Source organism: Balaenoptera ricei, chromosome 17, assembly GCF_028023285.1.
Source record: "Balaenoptera ricei isolate mBalRic1 chromosome 17, mBalRic1.hap2, whole genome shotgun sequence".
NCBI lineage: Eukaryota > Metazoa > Chordata > Mammalia > Artiodactyla > Balaenopteridae > Balaenoptera > Balaenoptera ricei.
In genome coordinates, this window is record NC_082655.1 from 989,442 (window position 1) to 1,017,231 (window position 27,790).

The following is a 27,790-nucleotide window of genomic DNA, read 5'->3' on the forward strand; positions in this document are numbered from 1 at the left end:
ATGCCTGGCCGGACACAAATAGTGGTTGTGTGTCCTGACTTGTCCCTTGGGTTATGGGGTGTGTGTGTTTATCGTAGAGGGGCTGTCTCTCCAGCCAGAATGCAGGTCTGCAGGGTAGGGGTTTCTGCATCCCACTGCTGTGTGGCCTTCGTTCCCAGCCCAGAGCAGGGCCCCCACGCTGAAGGGGCAGCGTTGAAGGAATGAAGGGATCTCATTGTTGAAGAGCTTAAAACATGTCAAAGTAGAGTTTAAAGAAAATAAAACATCTTTAAAATTAAGTCTTAAAACTGCAATCTTAGTTCTTCAACCTTATTTTTCCCATGTCAATCAAAAATTACAAGCACAGCCCACACCCACACCCACCCTCCCCCTCTCAGTCTCTAAGGTGGTCCCTGGCCCTGGCCAAGCACTCCGTCTCCCACAGGACCAGCAAGAGGGGCCAGGTCTCTGCTGGGGACCTAGGCCTCACGAAGGTCTCCCCTGCAGCTCCCTGAGAGGCCCTCAGAAACCAGAATCCAGGCTGGCCTGAGGACCTCCTTTAACAGAAAAGCAGACCCCTGCTCCCACATTTCACTGGCTGTGCCAATTTTATGCTGTCACCCGGACCCACTGCGGCTTGGGGAAGAGCTGACCACAAGCTCTGACCAGGCAACCCTGTCCTCCACACCCAAGTCCACTTGCAGGCTCCAAAGGCACTCTGTTCCCACCCAGAGAAACAGGCCTGAGGCACCCACCTCTGGGACAAGACCAGAGGAGCCCCCACCCTTTCTTGCCCTTCGCCTTTAAATGACCAGCTCAAGTTGCGCTTTGGGAAATCTCACACTTCAGGACAGAACCCAATACAGTATTCTGGCCCCCCGCCGCGTCCCGCCGCGTCCCGCCCCGCCCCGCCGCGCCGCGCCCCGCCCCGCGCCGCGCCGCGTCCCGCCCTGCCCCGCGCCGCGTCCCATCCCGCCCCGCGCCGCGTCCCGCCCCTCCTCGCCCTAGATCTCTCCTGCCAATGAGCTGCGAAGGGGCGAGACCAATTGGTAGCGATCGATAGAGCGTGGAGCCCGCGGGAGGGGGCGGAGCGTGAGGTCTCGGCAGCCAATGGACGAGGGCAGGTACAGGGTGGTGTAGCCCATTGGCGGCGCTGAGGGCGCAGGGGAGGGGGGCGGGGCGCGGTGGCGAGATGGCGGCGTCGGTGGCGGCGGAGTCCGGCCCGAGGCGCGTGGGCTTCGTGGGCGCGGGCCGCATGGCGGAGGCCATCGCGCAGGGCCTCATCCAAGCAGGTGGGGCGCGTGGGGTCCCGGGCCGGCGGGCTAGCGGGCGTCCGACACCGGCCTGTGTGGGAGGGACGGGCTTACCTCTCCATAGCTCACCTGCCCCGCGGAGCCCCGGGCAGCACGGGGCCCTCCGCGCAGGGGCCCCAGGGTGGAGCTGGCCGGCGGGTGTGGGCCAGGGTGGCACGCGGACCCTGTCCCTCCGGTCTCTGCTTTCTCTGGGAGCGCGGCTGGAGGGGATGTGGTGGAGAGGCTCAGCGCCGGCCGTCCCCACGTCCGAGTTGAGATGTGCCGTGAGCGCACAGAATAAAATATACGCCGAATTTGGAAGATTTAGCATCCCAACAAAAAATAACGTATCTTAGTAACTTTTAATATTGATTAGGTGTTGGAAGGGTAACATTTTGGCTACAGAGTTAAATAGAATGTACTACAATTCACTCGTTTTTTCCTACTTGTTTAATAAGACTACTAGAAAATGTAAAGTAACGTGTGTGGCTCGAGCGATACTTCTCTTGGACAGCCCTAGCTTAGAGCGCGGGATCTCCTGCCGACTTCCTAACCTCGTACCTCGGTCGAGCTGCCTGACCGCTCTGAGCTTCCGACTCTTCTTTCTGTTTGTTTGCCGGCTGCACCCCTGGTGTCCGGCATTGTGCACATTTGGGGCCACATTCTCCATTCTTCACGTTGTAGGCTGTTTAGCCCCTTGCCTGGCTTCTCCCTACTAGATGTCAGTGACACCCCAGTTGTGACAGCCAAAATGTTTCCAGACACTGTCAATGTCCCCGGGGCGGGGGGCAAAATCATCCTCGGTTGAGCACCACTTACAGCAGGGATGGAGATGCTGTCCTAATCATACTCCACAGTATTTAGAAACCTTTATATGTAGATATGGACTGGTTTTCTGCCTTCAGCCATATGTCAAGGTCTAGGAAGGTCAAAATCATCAGAAAACAGTTTACTGCAAGTCTCAGGTGTTTTACCTGTAAAACCTGGAGTTATCACCTGCCTCCCCGGCTGCACGGAGTCTCACAGTGCTGCCACCGTCTCTTCAGGCCGTGGGGTGCACTTCTGCCTTCCTGTTAGACCTTACAGAAATCTGATCTGTAGAGGATTTCTACCAAACGGGCACTGAGCTTCTGCTTGGATGTCCCCGTACAGATGCACCGCCCCCTCCGGAGGAAGCTCATCCCCCACCCCAGCCTCCCTACCCACCATGCCCCCTCCCCAGCCTTCCCGTTCCCAGAGACAGGGATCCCTGGGATCTGTGTCGTCACGAGACAAGGCAAGCTCCCGGCCCCTGTGTCCAGCAGGGCGTCTGGACTCAGCAGCAGCAGCAGGTGGGCAGCGATGACTGCTGAGTAGAATCAAGTGAAGCTGGTTGCCTGGTCCCAGCCGAGTGGAGCGGCCCCGCCAAGCACCTGGCTTCTTGGAGAGGCTCAGCATGGCCCAGGTGTGGCTGAGCCTCAGAGACGTGCCGTAAGGGGCCCACCAGGCTGGCTTCTCCCCGCGCCACATCCTCACTGATACCCCCTACCCGCCTTTGCCTTTCCTTCCAGGAAAAGTGGAAGCTCAGCACGTGCTGGCCAGCGCGCCGACGGACAGGAACCTCTGCCGATTCCGGGTGAGCCGGGCAGCTCCTCTGAGTGGAGGCTTCCCAGGGCTCAGGTGGCTCTTGGCTCCTTGGGGCCAGGGAAGTGCTGCTTACTTAGCTAAAGTTTTGAGACGGGCTGGGCTGGGGAAGGGGAGGTCAAAGGCCAGAAGGAAAGTCAAGGTTGTGAAGGGCCAGGGTGGGGTAAAGGGGTGTGTGTGCGCGTGTGCGTGTGCATGCTGGACGGGCAGGAATGTCACGGGCACTCACTGGGATCAGAGGGGTCGAGGAGGTGCTGACATCAGGGCCATCTGAGGTTGGATCCTGAGCGAGAACGGGTGGTCTGGGCGCATGATGGGCTTTAGGTTTAGGGCCGTTTGCAATGGGGGGCCCATGGGGTTGCAGGGTGGGCTCTGGCAGGGAGGGCTGTGGTCTGGGAGGATGCCCGCTGACGTGGGCCTGGTCCTGGCAACCCTGCTGCAGGCCCTGGGCTGCCAGACGACCCACTCCAACCGGGAGGTGCTGCAGAGCTGCTCCCTCGTCTTCTTTGCCACCAAGCCCCACATCTTGCCGGCTGTCCTGGTGGAGGTGGCTCCTGTGATCACCGCTGAGCACATCGTGGTGTCCGTGGCTGCCGGGGTCTCCCTGAGCACCCTGGAGGAGGTGGGTGGCCTGTCGGGGTGCAGTAGGGGCTGAGGCTCTGGCCCCAGGGTGGGCTCTGCTGGCCTCCCACCCCTGCCATCCCAGACCGGCTGCAGCCTGGGTCCAGCCCTTCCAGAAACCAGGATGGGTGGGTTGGGGGGCAGACAGCCTCTCAGCCGGCCTGCACAGGCAGCTAGGGGGCTGGGGTTAGGGCTCCTCCCACCTGGGGTTAGGGCGCCACGCCCGGGAAGTAGCGGAGAGCCTGCGCTGGCCCGGCGTGTACCTGCCCGGCAGCCAGATCCCACGGCCGCCCTGATCGCAGCCTCTCTCCCGCCAGCTGCTGCCCCCGATGGCGCGAGTGCTGCGGGTCTCGCCCAACCTGCCCTGCGTGGTCCAGGAGGGTGCCATGGTGATGGCGCGGGGCCGCCATGTCGGGAGCAGCGAGGCCAGGCTCCTGCGGACCCTGCTGGAGGCCTGCGGGCAGTGCGAGGAGGTGCCCGAGGCCCAGGTGGACGTCCACACTGGCCTCAGTGGCAGCGGTGTGGCCTTTGTGAGTGTGGTCTGGTCCCCGCACCCCAACCCCTGTCCTCACAGGCCGGCCCTCCCTCGGCCAAGTGGGGCCTTGTGGAGCCCCCCTGACAGCCCCTGACCCCACGGCTCCCGGGCTGGGTCCCCAGCTCCCCGTGTGCGCCGCCCACCCCATATCCGTGCCTTCCCGGGCCTTTGAGGCCAGCCCCTTGGCAGACCCCTCAGCTCTGGCCTCGGCTCTGGTGGCTGGTGTGCCGGACCTTGTTCCTGAGGGTCCCCAGCCTTTTGCAGGCTGGGTTCTGTGTCCAGGGGAGTGCTGGCTTTGTCCCCGCCCCCCACTGCTACAGGTGTGCGCCTTCTCGGAGGCCTTGGCCGAAGGAGCCATCAAGATGGGCATGCCCAGTGGCCTGGCGCACCGCATTGCCGCCCAGACCCTGCTGGTGAGACCCTGCTGCCCGGTCCTGGGGGAGTGTGTGGAAGGGGAGGGGGCAGCACGCCTCCTGGGAGCTGTGGGAAGGGAGACAGCAGGACTGAGCAGCCTGGGCTGAGATGGGGCGGCGGGGGTGCGGGTGGGGCTGAGCTGAGAGGGGCTGCTGGGCTCCCCCGAGTCACCCCAATGCCACTCTCCCCAGGGAACGGCCAAGATGCTTCTGCAGAAGGGGCAGCACCCGGCTCAGCTGCGGACTGACGTGTGCACGCCGGGCGGCACCACTATCTATGGGCTCCACGCGCTGGAGCAGGGCGGGCTACGGGCAGCGGCCATGAGCTCCGTGGAGGCTGCCACGTGCCGGGCCCGGGAACTCAGCAGGAAGTAGGGCGCAGGCACTGGGTGCAGGCCATGACCACCCCCCCAGCCCCTTCCCGAGGACTCGGGTTCTCTCCAGCCTGCAGGCCAGTGGAGGAGCTGCTTGAGGTCTGGGAGGATGGGTGGAGGACAGGTCCTGGGCAGTGGGGAACACAGCGAGGTGTGGGCCCCTCTCCAGACCCTGAGCTCGTGGCAAGTGGCAGGTGGAGCTGGTTCTGATGACCCTTCCCTGGGTCAAGAGTCCTGGAGGGTCCCATGGCCTGGCCTCTGACTGCAGGATTTGGTTCTTAGCATGTCCGCGAAAGGACCAACAGGCCAGGAAAGCCAGCAACTTGGGGCCCTAAGCAAGGACGAGGGGCCTCCGGGTGTGGGACAGGCTACCTGCAGCCCAGGGCTCACAGGGGCCTCCCCACCCCACACGGGCCGCAGCGCTGGAGCCCCTTCCTTCCACCCGCCAGCGGTGAGGCTTGCGGCAAAGTGATGCCCGTCTGTAAACGGCTTACGCGGCAGGCTGCCCCTCGCTGCCCGCACAGCCCTGAGCCCCCCACCGCTCCAGCCTTCATCGGCGGCTGGCCCTCAGCCAGCAACTGCTCATCTGACCCTGGCCCTTCCACCTGCTAGAAGGCTCAGCCCAAGTCCCTTTCGGCACCTTTTTTTTCACTTTTGAATCGGGAATAAATACGTTGTCCTATAGCATGGAGCAACCAATATTTAATTGGAGGCTGGTAAAACCAAATTCCAAGCGCCTGGAAGCACGTCTCAGCCAAGGCCCAGGATACTGGGCTCAGACTCGGAGCTGTGGGTGCAGGTGGTCTGGGGACAGGGTTTCCTATCACCCGAGAGCTCTGCAAGGGTGGGCTCCCCCTCCCCCCACCCAGCACTCCAGCCTCACCCTCAGCTGTACGTCCATGGGTCCCCGCCATGTATCTTCCAACAGAATCCCTGAGGACCAGGCTGGGCTCGGCTTGGGGAGCAGAAGATGCAACTCTGCCCAGCCCTGCCCTTAGGCGGTCACCTCCTGAATGAGAGGTGCCCGGTGAGCCCAGCTGGTGATGGCCCGTGACAGGAAATGCCAGGTGAAGAGGGCCTGACCCAAGAACGGCAGCTTGGGGCTGGGGGCAGGGTTGCAGCCCATTCGCTGGCCGGCCAAGTCTCTTCACCTTATGCTGCGAGGCTGAAATTACTTTTCTCAGAAGCTGGTGGATGTGAGCTTTTTCCATCTATGTCCCTTTTCCGTACCCTCCCCAGTTTTTCAAATCAGGTGTTCTGGATCCAAGCACTAAACAGAGTTACAAAAATAAGAGTAGAACAGGGATCATGTGACATTGGCACATCCAGACTTTATTATAAAGCGCGCTGGGCCCATCTGGCCGGTGACCTCTGCTGTCAGTGAGGTTGGCTGTGAAAGGGCCCCTCGACAGGGCAAGCACCCACAGCCCACTTCACCACCCTTGCCCCCGGGGCTCCCCTGGTGATCCTGACCCGCTCGCTCTTGGGCCAGCAGGCTGGGGGTCCCAGGAGGCCCGCGCCCCCGCTGGAGGGCACCCCCTTCCTCTTGCCCCGCGCTCCAGTGCTCCATCTTCGGTCCCGCTGTCACCTGGGGGCTCGTTCCCAAGCGTGAGGCCCCTCGGGCAAGTCTGGCCTCATACAGTTTCCCTCTGATGCTGCAGCCTGGTCTTGCCCTCCCAACCCCCCAGGTGGGCTGGTTTCAGCAGAAGCCTCAAGCTCACCTTTCCACCTGCAGTGCTTTCCTGCTGTGCCTACCACCAAGCCCACGGGGCCAGCCCTGACAGTGACTGACCAGGGGCTGCTTTTTGGAATCAGTGACCTTCACCGCCTTGAGGATTTGTCAGAGGGCTGTGAACAGGATGGGGAGAGCATGGTGGCTGTGTCCCTGAGCACCTCCCAGGCCACAGGGGTCCCACACCCTCAGAAGAGACGTGTAATCCTCGAGGGCAAGAAACCCAGTCCCCAGCACGGTGCCCAGCTCTCTGCAGGCGGGGCTGTTGAAGGGATTCGAGCAGCAACTAAGACCCCCTCCCTCGGTGCCATCAACAGCCTTACTCTCCTTAGCACAAACCAGGGAGCTGTTTAGACGCCCCGGGCCCAGCAGGTAACGGCAGTGAGGCCACTTCACCCATTCTCCTGCAGAGACATACTGGCGTCTCCCACAGGAAGCCTCTGCCCTGTGGTTCACACTGAGGTGAGCCCAGGGAGGTGGGTGACCTTGTGCCAGAGCTGCGATGGGGCCCAGGGTCACAAGGATCATTGCTGGGGCTCATTTGGGGCCAGAGCTGCCCTCTTCATGTGCAGGGCCCGGTGGCACCGGTGCCCCCATTCTAGAGAGGACACCTTCGGAGGCCCTTGGGTGAGGTAGTCCCCAGCCCAGCAAAGTGAAGCGGCTCCCAGACCCTTGACGGGCCCCCTAACTCTTCAAGGCCCCAGGCCAGCCTGCGCTGTGCCTTGTTCCCGCGCTGCCCATCCAGGGCCGTGGGGACCAGCCAGAGTCACCTCCTGGGGTGCAGCCTTGGTTCCCCAGAAGGGACGAGGCTGGCGCCACATGAGGAGAGGAGGTGGGAGGTCCTGTCCTGATAGCTGGTTCCCAATACCAACTGCAGTCTCCCTGCCCAGGCTCCTGGGTACAAGAGGATTAAAGGCCGAGACAGGAGACTTGGCAAGAGGGGCAGCGCTGATGATGCTACCAGAGGCCACCCTCGCCTGGTGCCCACCTGGGCTCTGAGGTCTGTCTCTCCACAGGCCACTGTATGCAGGCCGGGCAGGGCAGAGGACCAGCAGGCTGGCCATCGTGACCAGGAGCTCCCGGCCTGGGTCCCTGGGTCACCACCAGCTGGAGAGGCAGGTGGTGTAACATGCAAGACATCCTGAAGCCCCGTGCAGCTGCTTGGTTAGACCCAGGGCCAGCGTAGACCGCCAGAGGCTCCTGCAGGTGTGCAGGCTTGACACAGATGGAAGTGGAGGTGCCAGGTGGGCCCCAGCAGGTGCGGCTGGAGGCTGCTGCCCGGGCCTGGCTAGCCAAGACTCCCTTCTCTTGTTCCCAAATCCTACATACTGTCCCTCAGCTTTCAGATTTGACATACACATACATACGTGGTTTGGGGGGGTTTTTTGTTCTTTTTTTTTTACTGGGGGTGGTTCCAAGGAACAGTTTGTGTCCTTGCTCTGGGGGCGCCCAGCCGTCCTACCGCCGTGCACAGCCCTCCCCTCCTGCAAACACAGCACCTGTCTGTGGCCTCTGCAGTCTCAGACCACCAGGAGGATGCGGCAGGTGAGGATGAGGGCAGAGCGCTGAGGCAGGCAGCACCTCAAATCCAGCCCCACTGCCCCTCACAAGGGCTCTGGGTATCTCTGCAGGGCAGCCCCTGGGAGGCCTGGGTGGGTATCTCTCGGCCTCAGGCCACCAGCAGGGTCCTGAATCTAGAGCTGGACGGTTACAGAGCCCTTGCTTTCTCCTTACAAACTGTGCCATCTAGGAGCCTAATTGATGGGGCCATGGGAAGTGCCAGGAGCCGGGGAGAAGCCTGAGGGCAGGCTGGGCAGGGGAGCCTTGGAGGGGAGCTAAGGCACTGAGGGTTGTCCTGGCATGGCCGTCAGTGCCACAGGGCTGCTCCAGGGAAACGGGATGGCTCTGGGCCCTGGGGCTGGACAAAGTGGGCTGTGGCTGGTGGGGGCACAGGGCGCTGGCCCGGCCACTGGTCACCAGGGCCCAGGTCTAGTGCTCGCCAACCCCACGGAACAAGAGAGCTGTTCAGAATGTTTTCTTAAGGAAAGTTAAATCCGAGTGGAACAGAAACCTACAGCCCTCGCTGCATCCAGAACCTTGGGAGGCCCCGAGTGCCGGGCACCATCCTCCCTTCCCAGCCCACGGAGCCCTCCACCCCGGGTCCCTGAAGAGTATCTGTCAAAAACAGACTTAATGCGCTAAAAACAAAACGAGTGGTGTGCTTCCCATTGAGACGACCGACCGCATGGCTGCGGTGGGAAGGGATGGGAGCGCCGGGCCCTCGTCCGGTACAAGTGCTGGGCGGTGCGGACAGGAACATGGCTGGAGGCCTCAGCCCCCCAGGGGCCAGGGTGGGCGCACAGCCACCTGCTCTCTGAGAAGTGCTGCGGTGTGTGTACCAGGCCTGCACGGGACGGCACCTGGCTAAGACCGCAGACCCCACGTGCGCGCCTGCCCAGGGAGGGGGAGCAGGCGCCCGCGGCCTCTGTTCTCTCCCCACATGAAACGCGGGCGCCAGTGGAGGGGACGGCCCTTCACCAACAGAGCTCCTCTGAGCCAGGCTGGGCTGGGATCCCTGCAACCCCGAGCCGGGGGCGGGTAGGCCACCCCAGGGGAGGGGAGGAGAGACGGGGAGGCTGTGTGTATCCCCTCCAAGTGCCGCAGGAGAAAGGCCACTGGGGGCTGCTCGGGCTGGCCTGGTCACACCCCATCATCAGGGACTGCAGGAGAGGGCCCGATGCCCCCCAGCCTCCGGGCCATGCTGATCAGTGAGCGAAGCTGCACCAGCTTCAGCGGCCCTACCTCCCGGGGGTCCCGGCTCTCCAGCCATCGCAGAGCTGTCTCCAGACCCCGCACGGCCTCCCCAGCGGAGGGCACGGCGGCCTCCTCCTCCTCCTCTCCTCCCGCCGCGACAGAGGGCAGGCTGGCTGGGGGCGGAGGGGCCCCAGGGACCAGCACGGGAGGCCGGCTGGGGCCTGGGTCCTCTCTGCAGCCGTCGGGCAGCCCCCCGTCATCGTCCAGGTGCAGCCACTCGGCCACCTCCTCGGGCGCCAGCCGCTTGTAGGCCAGGGCTGCCAGGTGCGTGAGGTCGCTAAGCACCCTGCTGCGCTCCGCGGCCTCCTCGGCCTGGCCAGCTGGCTGTCCAGCGCACTCCTCCGCCGGCCGGGGCTCAAAGGCAGCCCGCAAGCCCAGCAGCCAGCAGCGCTCGATGCTGCCTGCCTGCACCAGGTCCCAGGAGAGGCCGGCCAGGTAGAGCATGTCCTTGAGCATGAAGCTGCGCATGAAGTCCAGCGGGGACCCCCCGGCGCAGGACACGGCCAGCCGCAGCAGCTCCCGCTTGTACAGCTGCTTGAAGGCGGCCACCACCCCCTGCTCCAGTGGGGCGGGGATGTGCGCCCGGCTGCTGCCCTTGGACAGGAACAGCACCCGCACCGCCCCGTCGGGCGTCTGCAGCTCCTCCGGAGGGCCCAGGGGCTCAGGCCGGCACCTCTTGGGGGTCTCCTCGCTCTCCTCCAAGGTGGGCATCCTGGCCGCAGGGCTGGGGCAGGGCGGGTGGGCGACCAGCAGCACAGCCTTCTGCTGCAGGCAGCTGCGGCGCAGATAGCGCCTGACGCCCGGGACGAACTCCTCGAAGAACCAGCCGCGCAGCAGGGGGCGGCTGAGCCAGGCGTCGGGGCTGTAGCGGTAGGAGGCGGGGAACTTGTCCTGGTTGTGGTGGCGCAGGCTGGGTGGGTCCGGCAACTGCCCGATGACCAGCGGCTTCAGTTTGTGGCTGCCGGTCAGGTTGGCGGCCAGCAGCACCGTCACCCGGTCGCCCCGCCAGCGACGGCCGCAGCCCCCCGCGCCCAGGGGCGCGGCCTGCTCCGGAAGCAGCTTCCAGTAGAGGCCGGTGACGTTGGCGTTGTAGATCTGCTCGTCGCCGTAGCCGCCCTCGGCCGGGGCAGGGGAATTCAGGGCGCGGTCGGGCAGGGGGCCGGCGCGGGTGAGCTGCGCGGGCTCCTGCTTGACCGGCGGGCCGGGCGCGGGGCCGGCGGCCGGGGGCTCGGCCTCGCCGTAGATGCGCTGGCTGGAGATGCCGTGGCGCTTCTGCCAGCGCCAGAACCAGCCGTGGCTGGCCTTGAAGGTGCACTCGGGCCCGTAGATCTGGCGCGCGAAGGCCTCGGCCTGCGCTTGGATGAGCGGCCCCGACAGCGGCACGCCATGCTGGCGCAGCGCCAGGAACCACGAGTAGACGGCGCGGTCGATCTCCTCCTCGTTGGCTAGCCGCATCTTCTTGCGCTGCGTGCCCACCTCGCCGCCCAACTGCTCCAGGAACCAGCGCAGCTTGGGCTCGTCCTTGAGCCAGCCGCGCAGCGTGCCGCCGGGCACGCCGAAGTCGCGGCACACGCTGGCCTGCCGCTCGCCGCCCTTGACGCGCTCGATGGCCTGCAGCTTGTCCTTGATGGAGTAGGCCTTGCGGAAGGCCATCTTCACAGCCACGCGGGGCCGCGGCCCGGGCGCGGGGGGCGGCGGCCGCGCGGCGGGGACCGGGGCGGGCGCGGGGGGCCGCGGCGACTGCGCGGGGCGCCCGGGCGGGGGGCGGCGGCCGCGGCGCGGGGCCGGGCCGGCCGGGAGTCCCGCGGGGTACATGGTTGCTGCTGCGGCTGCGGCGGCAGCGGCAGCGGGGGCGCGGGAACCGGGGCCATACGCCCGCCCGGCCGGCCGCGCTGGGCGGGCGCTGGGGGCGGGACCGGCCGGGCCCTCCCCTTTGTCTCGCCCGCTCGGCGCGCGCAGGCGCGCTGGCCCCGCGCGGCCCCACCCCGCGCCGCACGTCACCCGGCACGTGCCGGCCGGTCTGCCCCGCCCGGGCCCGCCGAGTCCACCGGAGCTGCAGCGGAGGGGGGCGGGAGCCGGCGGCGCTGTGCCCGGTGGGTTGCTCCAGCTCCTCCGGGAAAGGGCGAGCCCCGCGGGGGTCTCCCACTGTCTCCTGTCCTCGCACCCCCGGGGAGCGTCGCGCGGAGGGCCCAGGCGGCGCAGCGGGCCGTGAGCGCGGGCCGCGTCCCCCGCGTCCCGGCGCGTGGTAGAGCCCGCTGCTTCATTTCCCGTGCGCGGCCAACGCGGCCCTCCCTTCTTTTTGCCGTCGCGCGCCGCTGAGCCCTCCTCGTTGGTCGCCGCGTCCTTGGCTGGCGTGTGAGTACCGCGGGTTGCGCCGCCAGGCCCCGGGGCCCGGGGGAGGGACGGCCCGCGCTGCGCCGGCGGGTATTTGGTTGGAGAACCGCCGGCAGGCCGGCTCCGGGGCGCGGGGCCGGGTGCGGGCTCGCGGCCGCGCAGAGGGGCGGAGCCCGCGGGCCACGTGCCGGCCGGACCCCTGCGGCTGCCCAGGCGGCAGGGCGGCTGCGGGAATGTCGGGGCCGCGCTGGCCCCCGCCCCGGTGGGTGACAAGGATGTCTGCCCATCTGTGACCCGGGCCTGTAGTCCCCCCTTTTTTTGTCGACGTTTGTGGAGCGCGTACTTCACGTCGGCTCTGGGCTTGGGGGACAGGCACGGGCCCAGTTTTCGTGGAACCTGGAGAGCTCATGAACTTGGAGAAGAATAACGGTGTGATTGCTGGGTGACTCAAATACAGCGTTCTCTGAGAGGGATGGAGAGTCTGGATTTGGATAAGGTGATCCGGGCAGGAGGCGATGTCGAAGCCAGTCTCTGAAGGGGAGGAGGATGCCTTCCTGAAAAGTGGGCACTTTCAGTGGAACGAAGAAGGGAAAGGCTTGTCCTGGAGCCAAGGGGGTGGAATGGGGCGGGGACCAGCACGACAGGGTTTGCAGAGTGAAGGGCCACCCTGGAGCAAGAGAGCTGTTTGTGTGGCTGAACTTTGGGGTGGTCCCTGCTTGTCACGAGAGCAGATTAACCCTGACAAGTAACTGGTGAGGGAGTAGGCCTGGCCTAGGTCGGGGAAGGACCCGGTCTTGCCTCAGAAGCAGCTCCGACACCCCTAGCTCCTAGGGAGCCCTCAACCGTAAGTGGGTTGAGCCCCACGCCCGTGCCCAGCTCCAGCGTAGGTGTTCCCTGAGAAAGCTTGGCGCACAGACTCCAAGGAACTGGTGCTCTGTGCCACCTCTGCGGGGCGGTCAGGCCTGGGCCCCGTGCCAGTGCCGGGGTGCCCTGCAGCTCTCCATCTCCTCACCTTGGAGCGCGGCTGCTGTGCCTTCCCTTAGAGGAGCCTGGGGGGCAAACATGCCTGACCAGTGTTTTTGTGAATGAAGGTTTCTTGAAGGTGATCCTAAATAGGCGGACACAAAGAATGTCTCCAATGCGTCGTGCTCTGGTATCAGCTTTTCCAGGGCAGGCAGGAAATGCTGGCATGAGCCCTGGCCCTGTGTCCCCTTTTTTTTTTTTTTTTTTTTTAAAGCTCAAACCTTGAGTGGTACATCTATTTTTTTATTTTTTTAAACTTTGGGTTTATTTATTTATATATATATATTTACTTATTTATTTATGGCTGTGTTGGGTCTTTGTTTCTGTGCGAGGGCTTTCTCTAGTTGTGGCAAGCGGGGGCCACCCTTCATCGCGGTGCGCGGGCCTCTCACTATCGCGGCCTCTCTTGTTGCGGAGAACAGGCTCCAGACGCGCGGGCTCGGTAATTGTGGCTCACGAGCCTAGTTGCTCCGCGGCATGTGGGATCTTCCCAGACCAGGGCTCGAACCCGTGTCCCCTGCATTGGCAGGCAGATTCTCAACCACTGCGCCACCAGGGAATCCCTATGTCCCTGTTATAAGATGGCACGTGTGAATTCGAAGTGGGGGCAGTGTGACATTTGTGTGAAGTACAGGCATCAGAATGAGACACGGAGTCCCAGATTCTCACCTCACCGACCCGGAGCCTCAGTTTACCCCACTCCCGTCTCCCAGCTGTGTGAGGTGTCAAGTGTACTCAGAATGGTTGAGGAGGCGCGTGCAGTGCTGGAGCCGCCCTAGGGAAGGGGGCACAGGCACCTGGCGGTCAGGGTAGATAGACCAGGGCACCACAAACTGGGATAGAAATAGAACCAACGGCCGTGATATTGTAGCACAGATGTCATGCCGCTGGCTGGGCCTCAGGTGGGGTGACTTGGGCAGCCGCAGTGTGAGGCCTGAGTCTTGGGGTGCAGCGGCCCCCGTCCCTGCCAGCAGGACAGGTTGGCATTTCTGAGTGGGGCTGGACTGTCCAGGAGTCAGAGGTGGGAAAGCTTCTGAGTAGGAATTTGGGGCTGTGGAGTTCGCCTCTAAAGAAAAGCAGAGGGCATCACTCCCATGCAGTTGCCCCACTACTCGGCTTGTTCTCATCAGCTGAAGCATGTTGAGTGCTCGCCCCATCCTCTTGGACACTGCAACGCATAGAAGCTCTGTTGTGCAGCACTGGTCCAGGCCACGCCAGCCAGGGGCCCCATCTCCCCACCCCTCACACCGATTCCCACTTCCTGTGGAAGGGGGGCAGAGAGCTTTGACCCCTGGGTGGATGACCTGGGAGCCCCTGCGTGTGTGTGACTGCGATGGGGTCATGTGGGCACCTGGTTACCTGAGTCTGTCTGGAGGATGAGAACGAGGTGTGGAGGACGGAGCCGGGGGAGGGGGCAACCCTCACCCCTCCCAGAAACCTTCCCCATTCACCCAGCCTCACGGGGACCTCTTGGCAGACTGGTGGGCACGGCTCTGCCAGGCCATGTCCTCACCTTCAGGACCCTCCACCCAGGAGTATCCTGGTCGGGGACTGCTGCCAGATTCCCTGTACTGGCACTGCAAGAGCTGCCCTCCCAGCTGGGCAGAGGCTGAGAAGGACTCCGCAGCCCCCAAAGTCCCTCAGCACAGCCAGGAATGCTGATTCACAGGGCGCAGGGCTGGGGGAGCTGCAGAGGAAGAGCTGCTCGCTGCCTTCACCCCAGGTCCTGGTGGCTGGGTGGGCCGTGATCCCTCCAGGGCCTCCCACACCCCAGTGCCCCCTCTTACGGGAGCGGTCTTGACATGCTTTACGCACCAGGGCTGGTCCTTAGTGGCAGGCAGCTCGCTCTTGGCCCTGCAGGTGCGGAGTACAGGGTGGGACCGCTTCCGCTGGGTCCTAGCTCTGGTGAGCTCTGCGCCCTGTGCTCCACTGTTACTGGGGAGAGAAGGCGTGGGAGAGGGAGACCCGACTGCTCCTGTAGGACGCCCGGGCCCTAGCCGAGAGCTCTGTGCTTCCCTGGTGGCGTCCTTGCGGGAAAGCGTTCAGACTCAGAGTGGTTCTTCTATTGGGAGAGATGGGCCCCGAGGAGCACGGGAGCGTTCAGGGCCGCGTTCAGGGATGGCGGAACGCAAGGAAATAGGTGGGCCCCTGCCTCTGATGTCGGGTGCTGTGCCGGCTGTCCTGGGGGCCTCGTCCTCCAGCAGCCCTGTGGGTGCTCTTGGCCCCATCCTGGCACTGGCTTTACCAGGCGGCCCTCAGCTGTCTGTGGTCGCCTCCCCAGGTGACAGCGCTCCTGTGCGGTGTCTCTGGGGAGCCCTCCTCCCGCCAGAGCCTTGCCACACGCCCCCTCCGGGAACCTCACCTGCTAAGAAGCCCCTCTGGTGGGTGTCTGCGGAGAGCCTGCGCGGAACCTCCGTGCACGCCTGTCTCCTACCTGCTAGCCTCTCTGTTTACCCCGCAGGACACCTCGTGCACCCTGTCCGGGGGGTGACTTGATGCTGGCGCGCTGGCCGCGGTGTGGGGTAGATAGGGGAGGCCAGGGGCCTAGGTGGCAGGGCTGACTGGGTCCTCAGCTCCTGGTTGCCACCTCTTGTGGATTCAGGGCTGGGCACCCCGTCTGTCCTCTTGTGCACCCTTCGGTGCCGGCCTGCGGGGACAGCGTACCCTGCCCACGTGGCCTCTCGCCCCCATAGTGGCCCTGCTGAGGGAGAGGCCCTGTCCGGCGTGGGCACTGGGGCTGGGTGGCCGCCAAGACCTTCAGCCAGGTCCTTGTCGTCTTACACCTGGTCCAGCGGTCCGGACCCAGTGGCAGTGCAGGGGTGGGGGGAGCCCACCACAGCACGGATCCACGTGGAGAGTGGGGCGCTCGAGGTGCTGGCTCACCTCCCCAGGTTGGCTCAGCTCAGTGAGGAGCTCAGATGGGGCCTCCCGGGGCTGCCTGGCTCCGGCTAACAGGAACCCCAGGATCTGCCCATTTCGAGTGACGAAGGAGCAGCGCCGCCCTGAGCGCGGACTCGGCTGCCCCCTGGGATTTGGGTGGTGGGTCTTTGCTCCAGTGCTCGCCTTTGTTCCCCACCAAACTTGCCTCCACGCCGCCTCACCGAGCAGCTTCTGAGAAGGCCCCCCAGCCTGCTCGGGCCACCCTGTCTGACTGCCTCTAACTTTGCTGCTTTCTCTTCATGCTGTCCTAGGAGATCAAAGCGAAAGTAAGTACTTGCCCGTCCCAGGCTCCTGTGTCCCCTTCACCCGAGCCAGGGGACCCCCAGCCCAGCCCTCACCATGCCCGGCGAGTCCTGACACCTCCGGGGCCAGGCTGCCGGCCTCGGTTTCCTTGTCTGGACCTGTTGGGTGTGTCCTCAGTGCCTTCCTGGGCTGAGCCAGTTCCTGCCCGGGCAATAGGGTGGGCACCCCATGAGCAGGTCAGGACTGGCGTGCACCTTCCACACCTGTGGGCAGGGCAGGGTGCCGCCGCCCTGGCCAGCCCCTGGTCTCAGGCCCTGTCCCTTGCTCACGGGCATCTTGAGAAGGGGCCTCCCCTCCCCCGAACTGTGGCCCTTAGAGCTCTGAGCAGAGCCTGGTCTGATGTCAGGAGCCGAGGACAGCGTTTAGGCCGCCAGGTTCACGCAGGGCTTCCGCACTGGGGGGTCAGCCTGGTGGGCAGGGCTGAAGGGGCCAGACCAGCCCTGACCCGCGCTGCGCTGCTTTCGTGAGGGTCCGCCGGAGAGGTCAGAGGGCAGACAAGCCCAGCCTGGTAGGCCTGCAGCCCTCGGGGACAGTGGGTGATGTCACAATGCCCCACCTCCTGGGCATGGGCTCCCGCCCCCCAGCACTGCCTCTGCAGTCAGCCTGGCCTCGGTAAGTGTTGCTGGCCCGGGGAGGGAGGCTCGAGGGGGCGGTCAGGGACCTCTCCGAGCCTGGGCCTCCGCCCCTGCGTCGGGTGCCGTGAGAGAGCCCGGCGAGCCCCTCAGAGCACAAAGGGGAGTCTCCCTGAAGTCCCAGGTCGGTCAGGACTTGGCCCACACGTCCCGGGGTGATTGGAACTGGGTTTTGGTTTTGGTCGGGGGGCTGTGAGGGAAGGGCTGTAGACCCTGCGGTGAGTGGCAGGAAGGGCTTGCTGTCCCGGGGTGAAAGTCTGCCCCCTCTGGGGGCCTCCTCTCCTGGGGTGAGGGCCCAGCGGGTCTGCCCTCGCTTAGGCTGCACCAGGTGACCTCGCAGCAGCAGCAGACGCTGGGGCTGTCCTGAGGGCAAGCTGCTCAGCCCCGGGCCAGTCGGCCTGGTGCTTCTGCTTCTGGGCGGGTGCAGGGTCCAGAGCAGGGTCTGAGGGGAGGAGTCCCTGTGCTACTTAAGGCCATTCTCTAGAACAGGCCAGCCAGGTGTGAGCTCGGGGACCCCTAGGTGCACCCTAAGAGCAGACTGGCCTCCAGGGCTTTCTGGGCTTGAGCTGCTTCTAGCCGGAGGCTGCGGTGGCCCAGGCCCCTTGGTTCTGCTGAATAGGGGCCGCTGTAGAATTCTGGGCTGCCCAGCAAGGGGGCTAGCCTTTATGGAGCACCGTGCCTGGGAACAGAATGGGGGGCCCTGTGCCAGCGGCAGGGCCGAGGCCATCGCCTCGTGGCTGTCCGCGCACGCCCTGTGGCCCAGCAGCCCTCAGTCTTGCACGGGGGCAGCAGGGGACGAGGGCTACTCTGAGCTCAGGCTTCTGGACAGAGGCTTATCCAGTAGCCACAGTGGCAGGTGTGCGGAGCCCCTTACACCAAAAGGCGCTGGAATGTGGGGAGGATCCCGCGTCCTAGGACAGGACGCGGAGGTTCCCACATGGTCCCTTTAGTTTAGGTGCACCCACGGGTGTGAGTTGATTGTCTCCTGGTCAGGAGGCATCGGCCGCTGACCAGGGAACCTGATTCTTAACTGCCAGAGCCACTGGGTTCCTTCCCTTTTAGACACTCGCTCCTTGGCGTCTCCCCTGATGTGGCCTCGCAGGGGTGGGCACTCCACCCTCTGCTCCCAGGTGCCGCTTGGCTAAGACCCTCCAGCTTCCCTTGGAACATGCACTGCTCAGGATGGCGGTGTGGCCGTGCAGGTGGGGGACTCAGATTAGGCAGAGTGTGCCAGGAGCGGGGCCATCCTCTGAGACCACCAAGTGCATTTCTATAAAACAGAAGCCCCAGTGCCTCAGGGAGGTGGCCAGGCTTAGCAAAAACACAGGACGTCCAGTTAAAGTTTCAGATGAACAGCGACTAACTTTTCAGCGTAAGTGAGTCTCTAATGTTTCACGAGACACACTTATCCTAAAACTCATTTGCTGTTGACGTAAAAGTTGAATTAGCTGAGTGCGTCTTGTGTTTATTTGGCAGCTGTTCTCGGGGTTCACCGAAGAGGTTTCTGTAGCCAAAGAGGTTTGGAAAGTGTTCTCTGGGCCCCCTTGGAGAGCCTGGGTACATGTTGGATGAGAAAAGACAAGTTTTACAGTTAGAATACACACACACAAACACACCACGCGCTTTGTGCTCGTGTGTGTTTACTGCTTCCCCAGCTCCCCGTGCATGCTGCCCCGGGGCACCCCATCCGGGCGGCGAGCAGGGGGGGACGGGGGCGCCGTCTGCCCACGGCCTGCGGTGTTGCAACTGCCCTTTGTGCTTGCTTTTTTAACGCTGCGTGGAAGATGAGGAGCAGGAAGGCCTCCTGTGCCCTGGAGACGGTCTGGGAAGACAAGCAGAAGTATGGGGAAGCCGAGCGGCGCTTCTACGAGCACGAGGCCATGAGAGCCGCCGCCCAGCAGCCCCCGGCCGAGGCACTGGCAGTGAACGGGCCGGGCCGGGAGGAGGAGGCCGAGGAGGCGGACGCCCCCAACGGCAGCGGCAGCGGCAGCGGCAGCAGCGAGCCCGGGAAGAGCCACAACGGGAAGAAGCCGTTGCAGAAGCCGAGGAAGCGCTCCCCGAAGGGCTGGCTCAGCCAGGCGGACCTGGCCCTCGTGGGCCTCTCAGCCGACCACGTCTGGCTGGACAAGCCGCTTTTCGACCAGGCGGAGAGCTCATACCACCAGAGGCTGGCAGATGCGGCCGCCCAGGCGGCCCAGCCCCCCGCCCTGGCCCCTGGGGCCCTCTGCGCCCACGGAAGCCAGGTGGCCTGCCACCACGTGACCTGGGGCGTCTGGGTTAACAAGTCTTCCTTTGACCAGGCTGAGCGGGCGTTCGTGGAGTGGTCTCAGGCCTTGCTGCTGGCCGCGGAGGGGAGTGGCGGGCAGGGGGCTCCCGACACGGGCCAGTGGGCGGCCGCCCCCGACCTGCGCCTCATCCGCCAGCCCAGCCCGCCAGCCAACGGCCAGCCCCCGCTGGGCAGCCTGCAGGCGCTGGTGCGGGAGGTGTGGCTGGAGAAGCCCCGCTACGACGCGGCCGAGAGGGGCTTCTACGAGGCCCTGTTTGACGGCCACCCCCCCGGGAAGGTGCGCCTGCAGGAGCGAGCCGGTCAGGCTGAGGGCGCCCGGCACGGCCGCAGAGACCGGCGGGGCCGCAGCGCCATGGGAAGCCGGCGGCTCGGGCCGCGGCGGGTGGACGGGGAGGCCCCCTCTGCCCTGCCCTACCGGTACTTCCTGCACAAGGACGCTGAGGCCCCCTGGCTCAGCAAGCCGGCCTACGACAGCGCAGAGTGCCGCCACCACGCCGCCGAGGCCCTGCGCATGGCCTGGCGCCTCGAAGCTCCGTCCCTGGTTCACCGACCCAGCGCCCGGTCTGGCCCTTCCATGTCCAGCCTGAGACCCAAGTAGGGAAAACGTGCCGGGCGGGTGCCTGGGCTTCCCCGGGCCGGGCTGGGTGGCCGGCGTGCTCCCCTCCCTGCCCCCACCCAGGCGGGGCTCCAACCAAGACTCCTGGACCGGCTGAGTTGGATGCTGGAGTGGGTCGGGCAGGGATAGCTATCTGCCCCTGGGGCATTGCAGCCTTTGGGGTCACCCCCACCAAGTTGGGGGAGGGAAGGGATCCACGTGGGCCTGAATCTGTCTCGCACAGGGTTTCCCCTTTGGCCAGGCAACTTCCAGAGTCTCCCCCTGACTGTCATGGGACAGGGGAGCGATGAAGGCTCCCGGCCCCCAAGCCCCACTGGGCCGCTTGCCTACCCGTCCCGCTGTCTCCCCCGTCTCCTTGTCCAGAACCACCTGAGGTGAGGTGGGTGTCTCAGGTGCTCTAGCACGTGGCCGGTCCAGCGGCCTGAGTCTGGAAGACACCCACTGGATGAGGCCAACTTGCCTTCAGCCTGTGGACCCAGGGGTCTGGCCCCCAGAGTGGTTTTATGCAGTGCCAGCTGGTCTCTGGAGGCCAGAGCCTGGCCATGGAAGGGATCCCTTAGCCCACTGGGCTGAGGCAGGCAGGCAGAGACGGACTCAGGGCAGACTGGGGGCCCCCCAGTGGGGAGAGACCCTGGGCCGCAGGTGGGGCCAGAGGGGACGTGGAGGGACCTCCCTGGACCCCAGACTCCCGGCTGGAGCCCCTCGGCTCCTCGGTGGGGTTGGATGTGCTGGTTTGACGGGATCCTGGCCTCGGTGCGAGGGGCAGGGTGTGGGGCCCACTGCCGGGGGGGCGTTCCCCATCAGGCAGTACGTGTGCGTGGGGTGGCATGGAACTGAAGCTGTTCAGTGATGCCTCTTCGAGGTGGGGTGGAGGAGAGTCACGGGGCTCAACCTCCCTTGTCCCGGGGGGACACTTGGCGAGGTCCAGTGATGGCCTGGGATCCTCAGCAAAGAGAGTTGGTGAGGTTGGGCCCTTTTCTGTTGCGCTTGGTGAGGGACGGGGCGGTCCTGAGTCAGCAGACTTTGTCGCCTGTGAGAGTTCCGGGCTCTGGGCCCAGGTCCGTGGCAGCTCCCCCGCCTTGCCGAGCGGTGGGAAAGCAGCAGACTGAAGACGTGCCAATACAGCGACTTGCAAAAACGGACAGTGGTGGGATCTGGCTCACAGGCTGGAGTTTGCCAGGCCCTGGTCTAGAGCAGCAGTTCTCAAACTTGCTGGTCTTGTGATGTTAAAGAGCTTTTGTTTTGTCTATTAGTTTTTCCTATATTAGTAATTAAATGCAGAAGCACTTATTTGTTGAAAAATAATAACAAGCTTGTTACACGTTAATGATATTTATGCAAGAAATAACTTTCCTGTAACAAAAAAGTTCAGTGAACTAAGTGGCCTTGTTTTACATTTTTGCAAATCTTGTGTCTGGCTTAATAGGAGGCAGCTGGATTCTTAAACCTGCTTGTGCATTGTCTGTTGGTGTATATTGTGTGATAAATCCAGCCTTGAACAGTTGTGCGATTGGAAAAGGGAGGACCTTGGGGACTCCCAGAGGTTCCTGGCCGTGCTTTGAGAGCCGCTGGTCTTGGGGACTGGCCTGAGGACCACCCGCCTTAGCACTGAAGGAAGCCCGCGTGGGGTGGGGGAGGGGTTCGCAGGCTCGTTGTGGTCCGTGCTGAGAACCTCTGGTGCTCTGCCCTGGGGCCTGGAGCCCTTGTCACCCAAGGACCAGGACGGCCTGCCCTGCACCCTCGGGGGTCCAGGCTGTCGGAAGGGGCACTTGTGCAAGCCAGCCCTGGGGTCTGCGAGGAGGTGCCCCCTCCTCCCGGCCAGGTTGTCTTAGTCTCTCCTCCCCTCTCAACAGAAAAATGGCCACAAACTTTCTAGTGCACGAGAAGATCTGGTTTGACAAGTTCAAATATGATGATGCAGAAAGGAAATTCTACGAGCAGATGAACGGGCCCGTGGCCGGCTCCTCACGCCAGGTAGGGGCAGCTGCGCTTGGGGTCTCGGGGTGTCTGTGCCAGCACAGGGGGACATGGCACGTTGGGCCCAGGTAGCCCTGCTGCAGGTGCTGGGGTTGGCTCTTCAGAGGGCGGCTGGCTGGCTCCCGAGGAGCTGGAGCTACTCTTGTGTCTCATGTGGGCAGGGCGCTCCCAGCATCTCTAGGTGCCCATCAGGACCTGCGACACGTGGCCCGGCTGGCCTTGCAGGCCGCGTGCACCTCAGGCCCTGTCGTCAGGGCCACAGGACTCCATCCTCTTCCGTCCTCAGCCCTGTGAGCTTTTGTTTTGTGCAGGGCTTTCCTGCTCTCTCCACACGAGGCTGGCTTTTTAAATTTTTTTTTTTTTTTTTTTTTTTTTAATGAGTTGTTTTTTCTGCACCATCTGCAGGAGAACGGCGCCAGCGTGATCCTCCGTGACATCGCGAGAGCCAGAGAAAATATCCAGAAGTCCCTGGCCGGAGTGAGTACCGCCCTCACGCCAAACGGCTTGCCTGGCGTTTCCCCCGGTACCGCTGATGATGTTGCCCCTTTGGAGCGAAGTCGGGGTGCGGCGTGCGGGGCTGGGTTCCGGGAGAAGACGTCCTTGCCGAGCTTGCTGGCGCTCACCCGGGACTCCCCACCTTGCCACGGCCGCTCCTGTGGTACCAGGCCTGAGGCCTTTTCCTTCCTGCTCGCTCCCTGCTCCGAGCGTGTGAGGGGCTGGCGCGTGCCGTGCTTCCTCCCTTCCCTCTTAGGCGTGGCCCTCCCCGGAGAGATGGGTTCACAGGGTGTGCTGAGTCCAAGTCATAGAGTCACCACCATCTTGAATTTGAGGCCCAGAGAGGGGCCCTGCAGCGCGGCTCGGGCTCCAGGTCCCACGTGAGATCAGGAGAGGGAAACGGTCACGTCCAGTCTGTCCCCAGCCTGGCGGGGGCGGTGTGTCCCTCGGGGTGGCAGCCCTGCTGCCCCACCTTCCTTCTCAGAGGATTGTCTGGGCTACAGAGTGGTGTCCCAGCCTCGAGGGCCACGTGTCAGCAGAGCTGTGTTCCTTCTGGAGACTCCAGGAGAGAATCCATTTTCTTGCCTTTTCCACCTTTGAGAAAGCTGCCCACATTCCTTGGCCTATGGCTTCTAGCCAGCAGCGTCACGAACTTTGACATCTATTTCTGTCACATTTCTTTCTCCTGCTTCTCTCTTATGTGGACCTTTGTGATGATACTGGGCCCACCTGGATAATCCAGGGTGGCCTCCCCACATCCAGATCCTCCATCTCATCACATCTGCAGAGTCCCTTTTGCCACATGAGGTCATCTTCTTACAGGGTTTGGGGACGTATTTGGGAACTTTCTGCCTGCCACAGCTGGCTCGGATATACTGGTTCCTGGCCATCAGCTGGGCGGCCCTGGGTGGGTGTCCCCCAGGAAGTGGTGCCACCACTGTCTGCCCAGCAGGCCCTGCTTTATACTTGGCCCCCACATGCTGCTGCCCTGCCTTCTGCCCATTAGGCGCAAATCCCACCTGCCACCCTCTGCTTGCCTGAGCAAGTTCAGACCAGGCAGCCACGGGATTTAGGTGGTGCGAGGTCTTTGCACTCAGGCCAGGCATGTTGGGCTCAAGTGCTCAGAAGGCTGCAGCCAGGGGCTCAGCAGCTCTGGGGCTGCGGCCCTGGAGATTCTTAGGCTGTTAGAACTCTTCCCCCACTGGGCCTCAGGGCCCTGGCTGCTGGGGTCAGCTTCGGGGTCCCGGTCTTCAGGGAATGCACCTGGGCAGCTGTTAGGGCTTGGGGACTGGTCTGCATAGGCTGCTGTAATAATGAAGCAGCACAGACCAGGTGACCGAAACAACAGAAATTTATCTTTTGACGATCAGGAGGTTCAAAGTCCAGGATCAGGGTGTGGTGGGGTCGGTTCCTCTTTGGCACGTAGATGGCTGTTTTCTTCCTGTGTTTTCTCTCTGTGTTCAAATTTTTTTACATGAGGACACCGGTCATTGGATTAGGACCCCCCTAATAACGTCATTGTGACTGATTATCACTGTGAAGACCCCATTTTCAAATAATCTCCCACTTTGAGGCCCTGGCAGCAGGGGCTTCCACATGAACTTCAGAGGAACATCATTCAGCTGCCAGCGGACCCGGGAAGGGTGCTACTGGCCCAGGCCCATGCTTGGATTTGGGTAGAGTGGGGCTCAGCAGACACTGGGATTCCAGAGGTTCCTGGGGACTGCGCGTGGTGCCAGGCACAGGGCTGGAGGCCGGGATGGAGGGTTCTGGATTCGGAACCTTGGTGTGGCACTGCCCCCGAGGCCACCAGGTGGCTGCCTGCGGCCTCCCAACAGCCTGGTCTCTCCCCTGCCACTTCCTCTTGGCCTTGCAGCAGGTGGGGCCTCGCCCGCCCAGAGCCTGCATCCTCGGGACCCGTCCACAGTTGGTCCTCACTTGGTGGTGTTGCCGGGGCTGTGTCGGGAGGTCCCTGGGCCCAGGCAGCAGGCACAGGAGGGCAAAGGCTTGAGGCTCCAGCCCGCCTTGAGGCACCGGGACCTGGTTCCTTTGCTTAGCGGGCACAGATCCACCGGGAGAGACGGCCTGGCCTTGGGGAAGCCTGCTGAGAGGGGGTGGGGCCTGAGTGCAGGTTGGCGGGGGCTGGCGGGGCTTCGTGGGGAACAGCTGGTCCTGGATTTCATCCCTGTGCCACGGAAGCCGTTGGACCTTCTTAGTGGGAATGGTCCTGGGAGCTGAGCCGTGGGAAGTAGGCTGGAGAGGAGGTCACGTGCCAGGTGGTGGCGGCTGAGACTCGGCAGGGGTGGTCAGCTGTGGGTGGGCGGGGCTGCCATTTACTAAGCAGAGCAGGAGCTTGGGGGTGGACGCTTGGGTTGATCTGAGGAGGGCGGTGGCGTGAGCAGAGCCCACCCTGGTCCTGGGGGCTGGTCAGTGCTCCTTCCCCAGCCACGCAGCGCCCCTTGGCCAGCTCTGCTGGGAGTTCTGTGTAGTGGGAGCTGGTGGGTCTAGGAGACGGTGTCAGCTTAGCACTGCCCACTGGTCCCAGGGCAGAGAGCCAGGCATACGTCAGCCTGTCCTCTCTGGAGACCTTCACCTTGGAAGTGCCCGGGGGGTGTGCAGACCACGGGAGGAGGCCACCCCTATGGCTTCCCTACGGCTGCTTGGTGGGTGGGCCCCAGGCCCCGGGCCCCAGGTCTTTATCTTGGCTGGACACTGGAGGAGGGCAGCAGCCCTCTGGAAAGGGCCAGGTGCACTGTGCACCATCCTTGGAGTCACTGCATTGGGGTGTAGGGGGTGCTGAATGGCCTGCATGCAGGCCCCTGGGGTGTAACTTGGGCCTGAGCTGTGGCATCCTGTGGGTGAGCTCCCTGGGCAGTGCTGCCTGGGTCAGATGACGGGGGCTCCCGGTCAGGGAGGAGCCAGAGGAGGCTGGTGGCCAGGCCAGGGTCCCTGGGCCACCCAGAGCTTTCAAAGGCAGGCAGGTGTGTGGCCCTGGCTGCTGCGGGGTGGCTGCCCCCTGCTCTGGCATGCTCCTTCCTCCTGCCCCCGGTGGGCTCCTCCACTGCTGTCCCCTCCTGTTTCCAGCTCGAGGCTGTGTTGCTCGGTCTTCCTGAGGCGCTGGGTCTGGCTGCCCCTGGAGCTGTGAGTCCTTTGCTTCCTGCCGCCCACCAGGCAGTGGCAGCCATGGCTCAGCTCTGCGCTGCCTCCACGTTGGGGCCGCCCTGGGCTCCTGCTTCCCGTCCTGTGCTTGGCTGGATGCCACTGTGGCCTCAGGCTCGCAGGGCTTCCTCTCCCCTTGCCTGGGTGGAGCATGGCCGGCGGACCCCGTGGGGCTTGATGGGCTTCTCATCCAGCTTAGGGCTCTGCTTCAGAATGGCTGTGAATGGGGGGGACCCCTAGGAGCAGGCTAGGGTATGAGCCCTTCCTCGCCCCCTGCCTTGCAGAGCTCAGGCCCTGGGGCCTCCAGCGGGCCCGGTGGAGACCCCAGTGAGCTGGTCATCCGGATTGCCAGCCTGGAAGTGGAGAACCAGAGCCTGCGAGGGGGTGAGGCCCTGGGCCTGATGGGCGGGGGGGCCCCACCCCAGCCCCTGCTGCCTGACCAGCATCCCCTTTGCCCCCGCAGTGGTGCAGGATCTGCAGCAGGCTGTCTCCAAGCTGGAGGCCCGGCTGAGTGCGCTAGAGAAGAGCTCGCCCGCCCACCGGGCCACAGCTCCGCAGACCCAGGTGAGGGCCCTTCCCCCGCCAGGGACCCACGCCTGGCACTGAGGAGCAGGAGGCCCTCCCGGCTCCCGGCCCCCACGTGGGCTGGCCCAGGCAGCTGTGGAGGGCTAGAGGCCTGGGGTCCTGACTGCATGGGTCCCAGTCTCCCCTCCCGTGTGGCAGCACGTGTCTCCCATGCGCCAAGTGGAGCCCCCCGCCAGGAAGGTGGCCACCGCCACGGAGGACGACGAGGACGACGACATTGACCTGTTCGGCAGCGACGAGGAGGGGGACAAGGAGGCGGCCCGGCTGCGGGAGGAGAGGCTGCGGCAGTACGCCGAGAGGAAGGCCAAGAAGCCTGCCCCGGTGGCCAAGTCCTCCATCCTCCTGGACGTCAAGCCTGTGAGTGGCTCGCCTCTGACCCTCCCCTCCCGGTGCCCTGTGGTCCTGGAGGGATCAGCGCCGGGCAGGGCAGGAGTAAAGTCAGACTGTGTTCATGGCGGGAGCGGGCTCTGACCCAGCCCTCCTCCCCTCTCCTCCCCAGTGGGATGACGAGACGGACATGGCCCAGCTGGAGGCCTGCGTGCGCTCCGTCCAGCTGGACGGGCTGACCTGGGGGGGCTCCAAGCTGATGCCCGTGGGCTACGGTATCCACAAGCTGCAGATCCAGTGTGTGGTGGAGGACGACAAGGTGGGCACGGACCTGCTGGAAGAGGAGATCACCAAGTTCGAGGAGCACGTGAGTGAGGGGCCCACACAGGGTAGGGGCCTGGGGTGTCCCAAGTGAACCTCTGGCCAGGCACGTGGGCGCTTGGGCCTTTGGGAAACAGGGCTCTGTGTGACCACCAGCCTCCCTCTCCACAGGTGCAGAGCGTTGACATTGCTGCTTTCAACAAGATCTGAGCCCTGGCACTGGCCTGAGCGTGTGAAGCCTTGCAGCCAATAAAGACTGAGATTCCAGCCCTCTGGCTCCTGTGCTGGTTTGGGCCCTGTGGGTGGGCGCGTTCAGTGAGCGCCACTCTGCCAGGCCCCCAGCCTCAGACTCGGCCGGCATCTCATGGTGCTGCCCCTGCACCAGTGGCCACTGCCCTTCTCCCCGTTCTGGGTCTCTTCACAGCCCTCCTGTGGCTGTGTGAGTCCACTCTTCTGCGTGCTCCTCCTGTTCCCCTGACTCTCACCTCTCAGTTGCAAGTGGGACATCCAGGTCTACCTCTAACAGAGTGTACATTGTTTCCGTCACTGTGGGAGGCGTCCCAGTCTTCCACCGTCTCCATTCTGCTTCCTTTCGATGAGCTGTCCCCATGGGTACAAAAGTGCCAGTCTGGAACTATCCAGGGAAGAGGTCCCAGCGGCCGTCCTGGCCCTGCTGTTGCGACTACAGTCACGTGCCCCATCGGGTCTGACCTGTTTAAAACCCTGCCGGGTATCCGACCGTTTCTAGGAAGGAGGCTGGGCTTCTTCCCTTAGCCCTGAGGCCCCTGCTGCCTGCTGGAGACCTGGGCCCTTGACAGATCCCATGACGCACTGCCCTGTGGAATTGTGCCCACTGTGCCGCCTGGGCCCCCACCCCACTCCCCAGTCTGGGCAGGACTTGTGTCACTAGTGGTTCTTCCCCTGGACCCAGCGTGGCTGGTGAGAAAGAGTGGGTTGTGGTTACTCTGGTCAGAGCTGGTGGCCTCCAAGGGCCCTCAGGATTCGTGTGGGGCTTAGCGTGCAGAACCCGAGAGCCTTCGGTGCCAGCTGGTGGCGGATGAGCGGCCCCCTCGTTCTGTCGGCACCACACTGCTACCCGAACAGCGTGGCGTGCGCCTTGCCTAGGTGTGCTGGGCGCGAGCTGCCCTGCCCAGGCCTGGGGTGGCTTCCGGGCGGGCGAGGATGGAGTACGGCTGGACGTGGAGTTCAAATTGCCCTCTTCCACCCTCTCCCCGTGCTGCCCAGACGCGGCCGCGCGGCCGGGGGGCAGGACAGACCATGCTCCAAGGGGCCACGGGGAGCTGGGCTGACCAGCGAGAGCACAAGCCCCCACCTCGAGCCACGGTCCGGCTGCTGAGACCGCTCAGAGAGCGTCCGGAGGCCAGCGGCCCGCCCTGACGGTTCTGGT

At 64.1% G+C, this 27,790-nt stretch overlaps 4 protein-coding genes across 9 annotated transcripts; 3 read left to right on the plus strand and 1 right to left on the minus strand.

Moving 5' to 3' along the window:
- Positions 1 to 1,155: 1,155 nt before the first annotated feature.
- On the plus strand, positions 1,156 to 5,521 carry PYCR3 (pyrroline-5-carboxylate reductase 3). Its single transcript, XM_059901290.1, has 6 exons — positions 1,156 to 1,271; positions 2,822 to 2,886; positions 3,337 to 3,516; positions 3,833 to 4,045; positions 4,371 to 4,463; positions 4,656 to 5,521. Exons 1-6 carry the CDS (start codon positions 1,172 to 1,174, stop codon positions 4,836 to 4,838), a joined length of 834 nt encoding a protein of 277 aa, XP_059757273.1. The 5' UTR covers positions 1,156 to 1,171; the 3' UTR covers positions 4,839 to 5,521.
- Positions 5,522 to 6,148: 627 nt separating this feature from the next.
- On the minus strand, positions 6,149 to 11,276 carry TIGD5 (tigger transposable element derived 5). Its single transcript, XM_059901605.1, has one exon. The coding sequence runs from the start codon at positions 11,196 to 11,198 to the stop codon at positions 9,270 to 9,272; it is 1,929 nt and encodes a 642-aa protein (XP_059757588.1). The 5' UTR covers positions 11,199 to 11,276; the 3' UTR covers positions 6,149 to 9,269.
- LOC132351663 (uncharacterized) lies at positions 10,455 to 21,364 on the plus strand. 5 transcript variants are annotated; one of them, XM_059901614.1, is made up of 3 exons: positions 10,455 to 10,551; positions 15,932 to 15,946; positions 18,400 to 21,364. In XM_059901614.1, the coding sequence occupies exon 3, from the start codon at positions 18,400 to 18,402 to the stop codon at positions 19,498 to 19,500; it is 1,101 nt and encodes a 366-aa protein (XP_059757597.1). In that variant the 5' UTR covers positions 10,455 to 10,551; positions 15,932 to 15,946; the 3' UTR covers positions 19,501 to 21,364. The 5 variants fall into 5 exon arrangements, with proteins under 5 accessions (XP_059757597.1, XP_059757600.1, XP_059757595.1 ...); XM_059901617.1 differs by lacking the exon at positions 10,455 to 10,551 and adding an exon at positions 11,385 to 11,476; XM_059901612.1 differs by lacking the exon at positions 10,455 to 10,551 and adding an exon at positions 11,746 to 12,213.
- Positions 11,634 to 26,649, plus strand: LOC132351664 (elongation factor 1-delta). 2 transcript variants are annotated; one of them, XM_059901618.1, is made up of 9 exons: positions 11,634 to 11,738; positions 21,372 to 21,492; positions 21,901 to 21,972; positions 25,075 to 25,131; positions 25,434 to 25,533; positions 25,613 to 25,713; positions 25,873 to 26,091; positions 26,234 to 26,428; positions 26,554 to 26,649. In XM_059901618.1, exons 2-9 carry the CDS (start codon positions 21,376 to 21,378, stop codon positions 26,590 to 26,592), a joined length of 900 nt encoding a protein of 299 aa, XP_059757601.1. In that variant the 5' UTR covers positions 11,634 to 11,738; positions 21,372 to 21,375; the 3' UTR covers positions 26,593 to 26,649. The 2 variants fall into 2 exon arrangements, with proteins under 2 accessions (XP_059757601.1, XP_059757602.1); XM_059901619.1 differs by lacking the exon at positions 25,075 to 25,131.
- Positions 26,650 to 27,790: the final 1,141 nt, after the last annotated feature.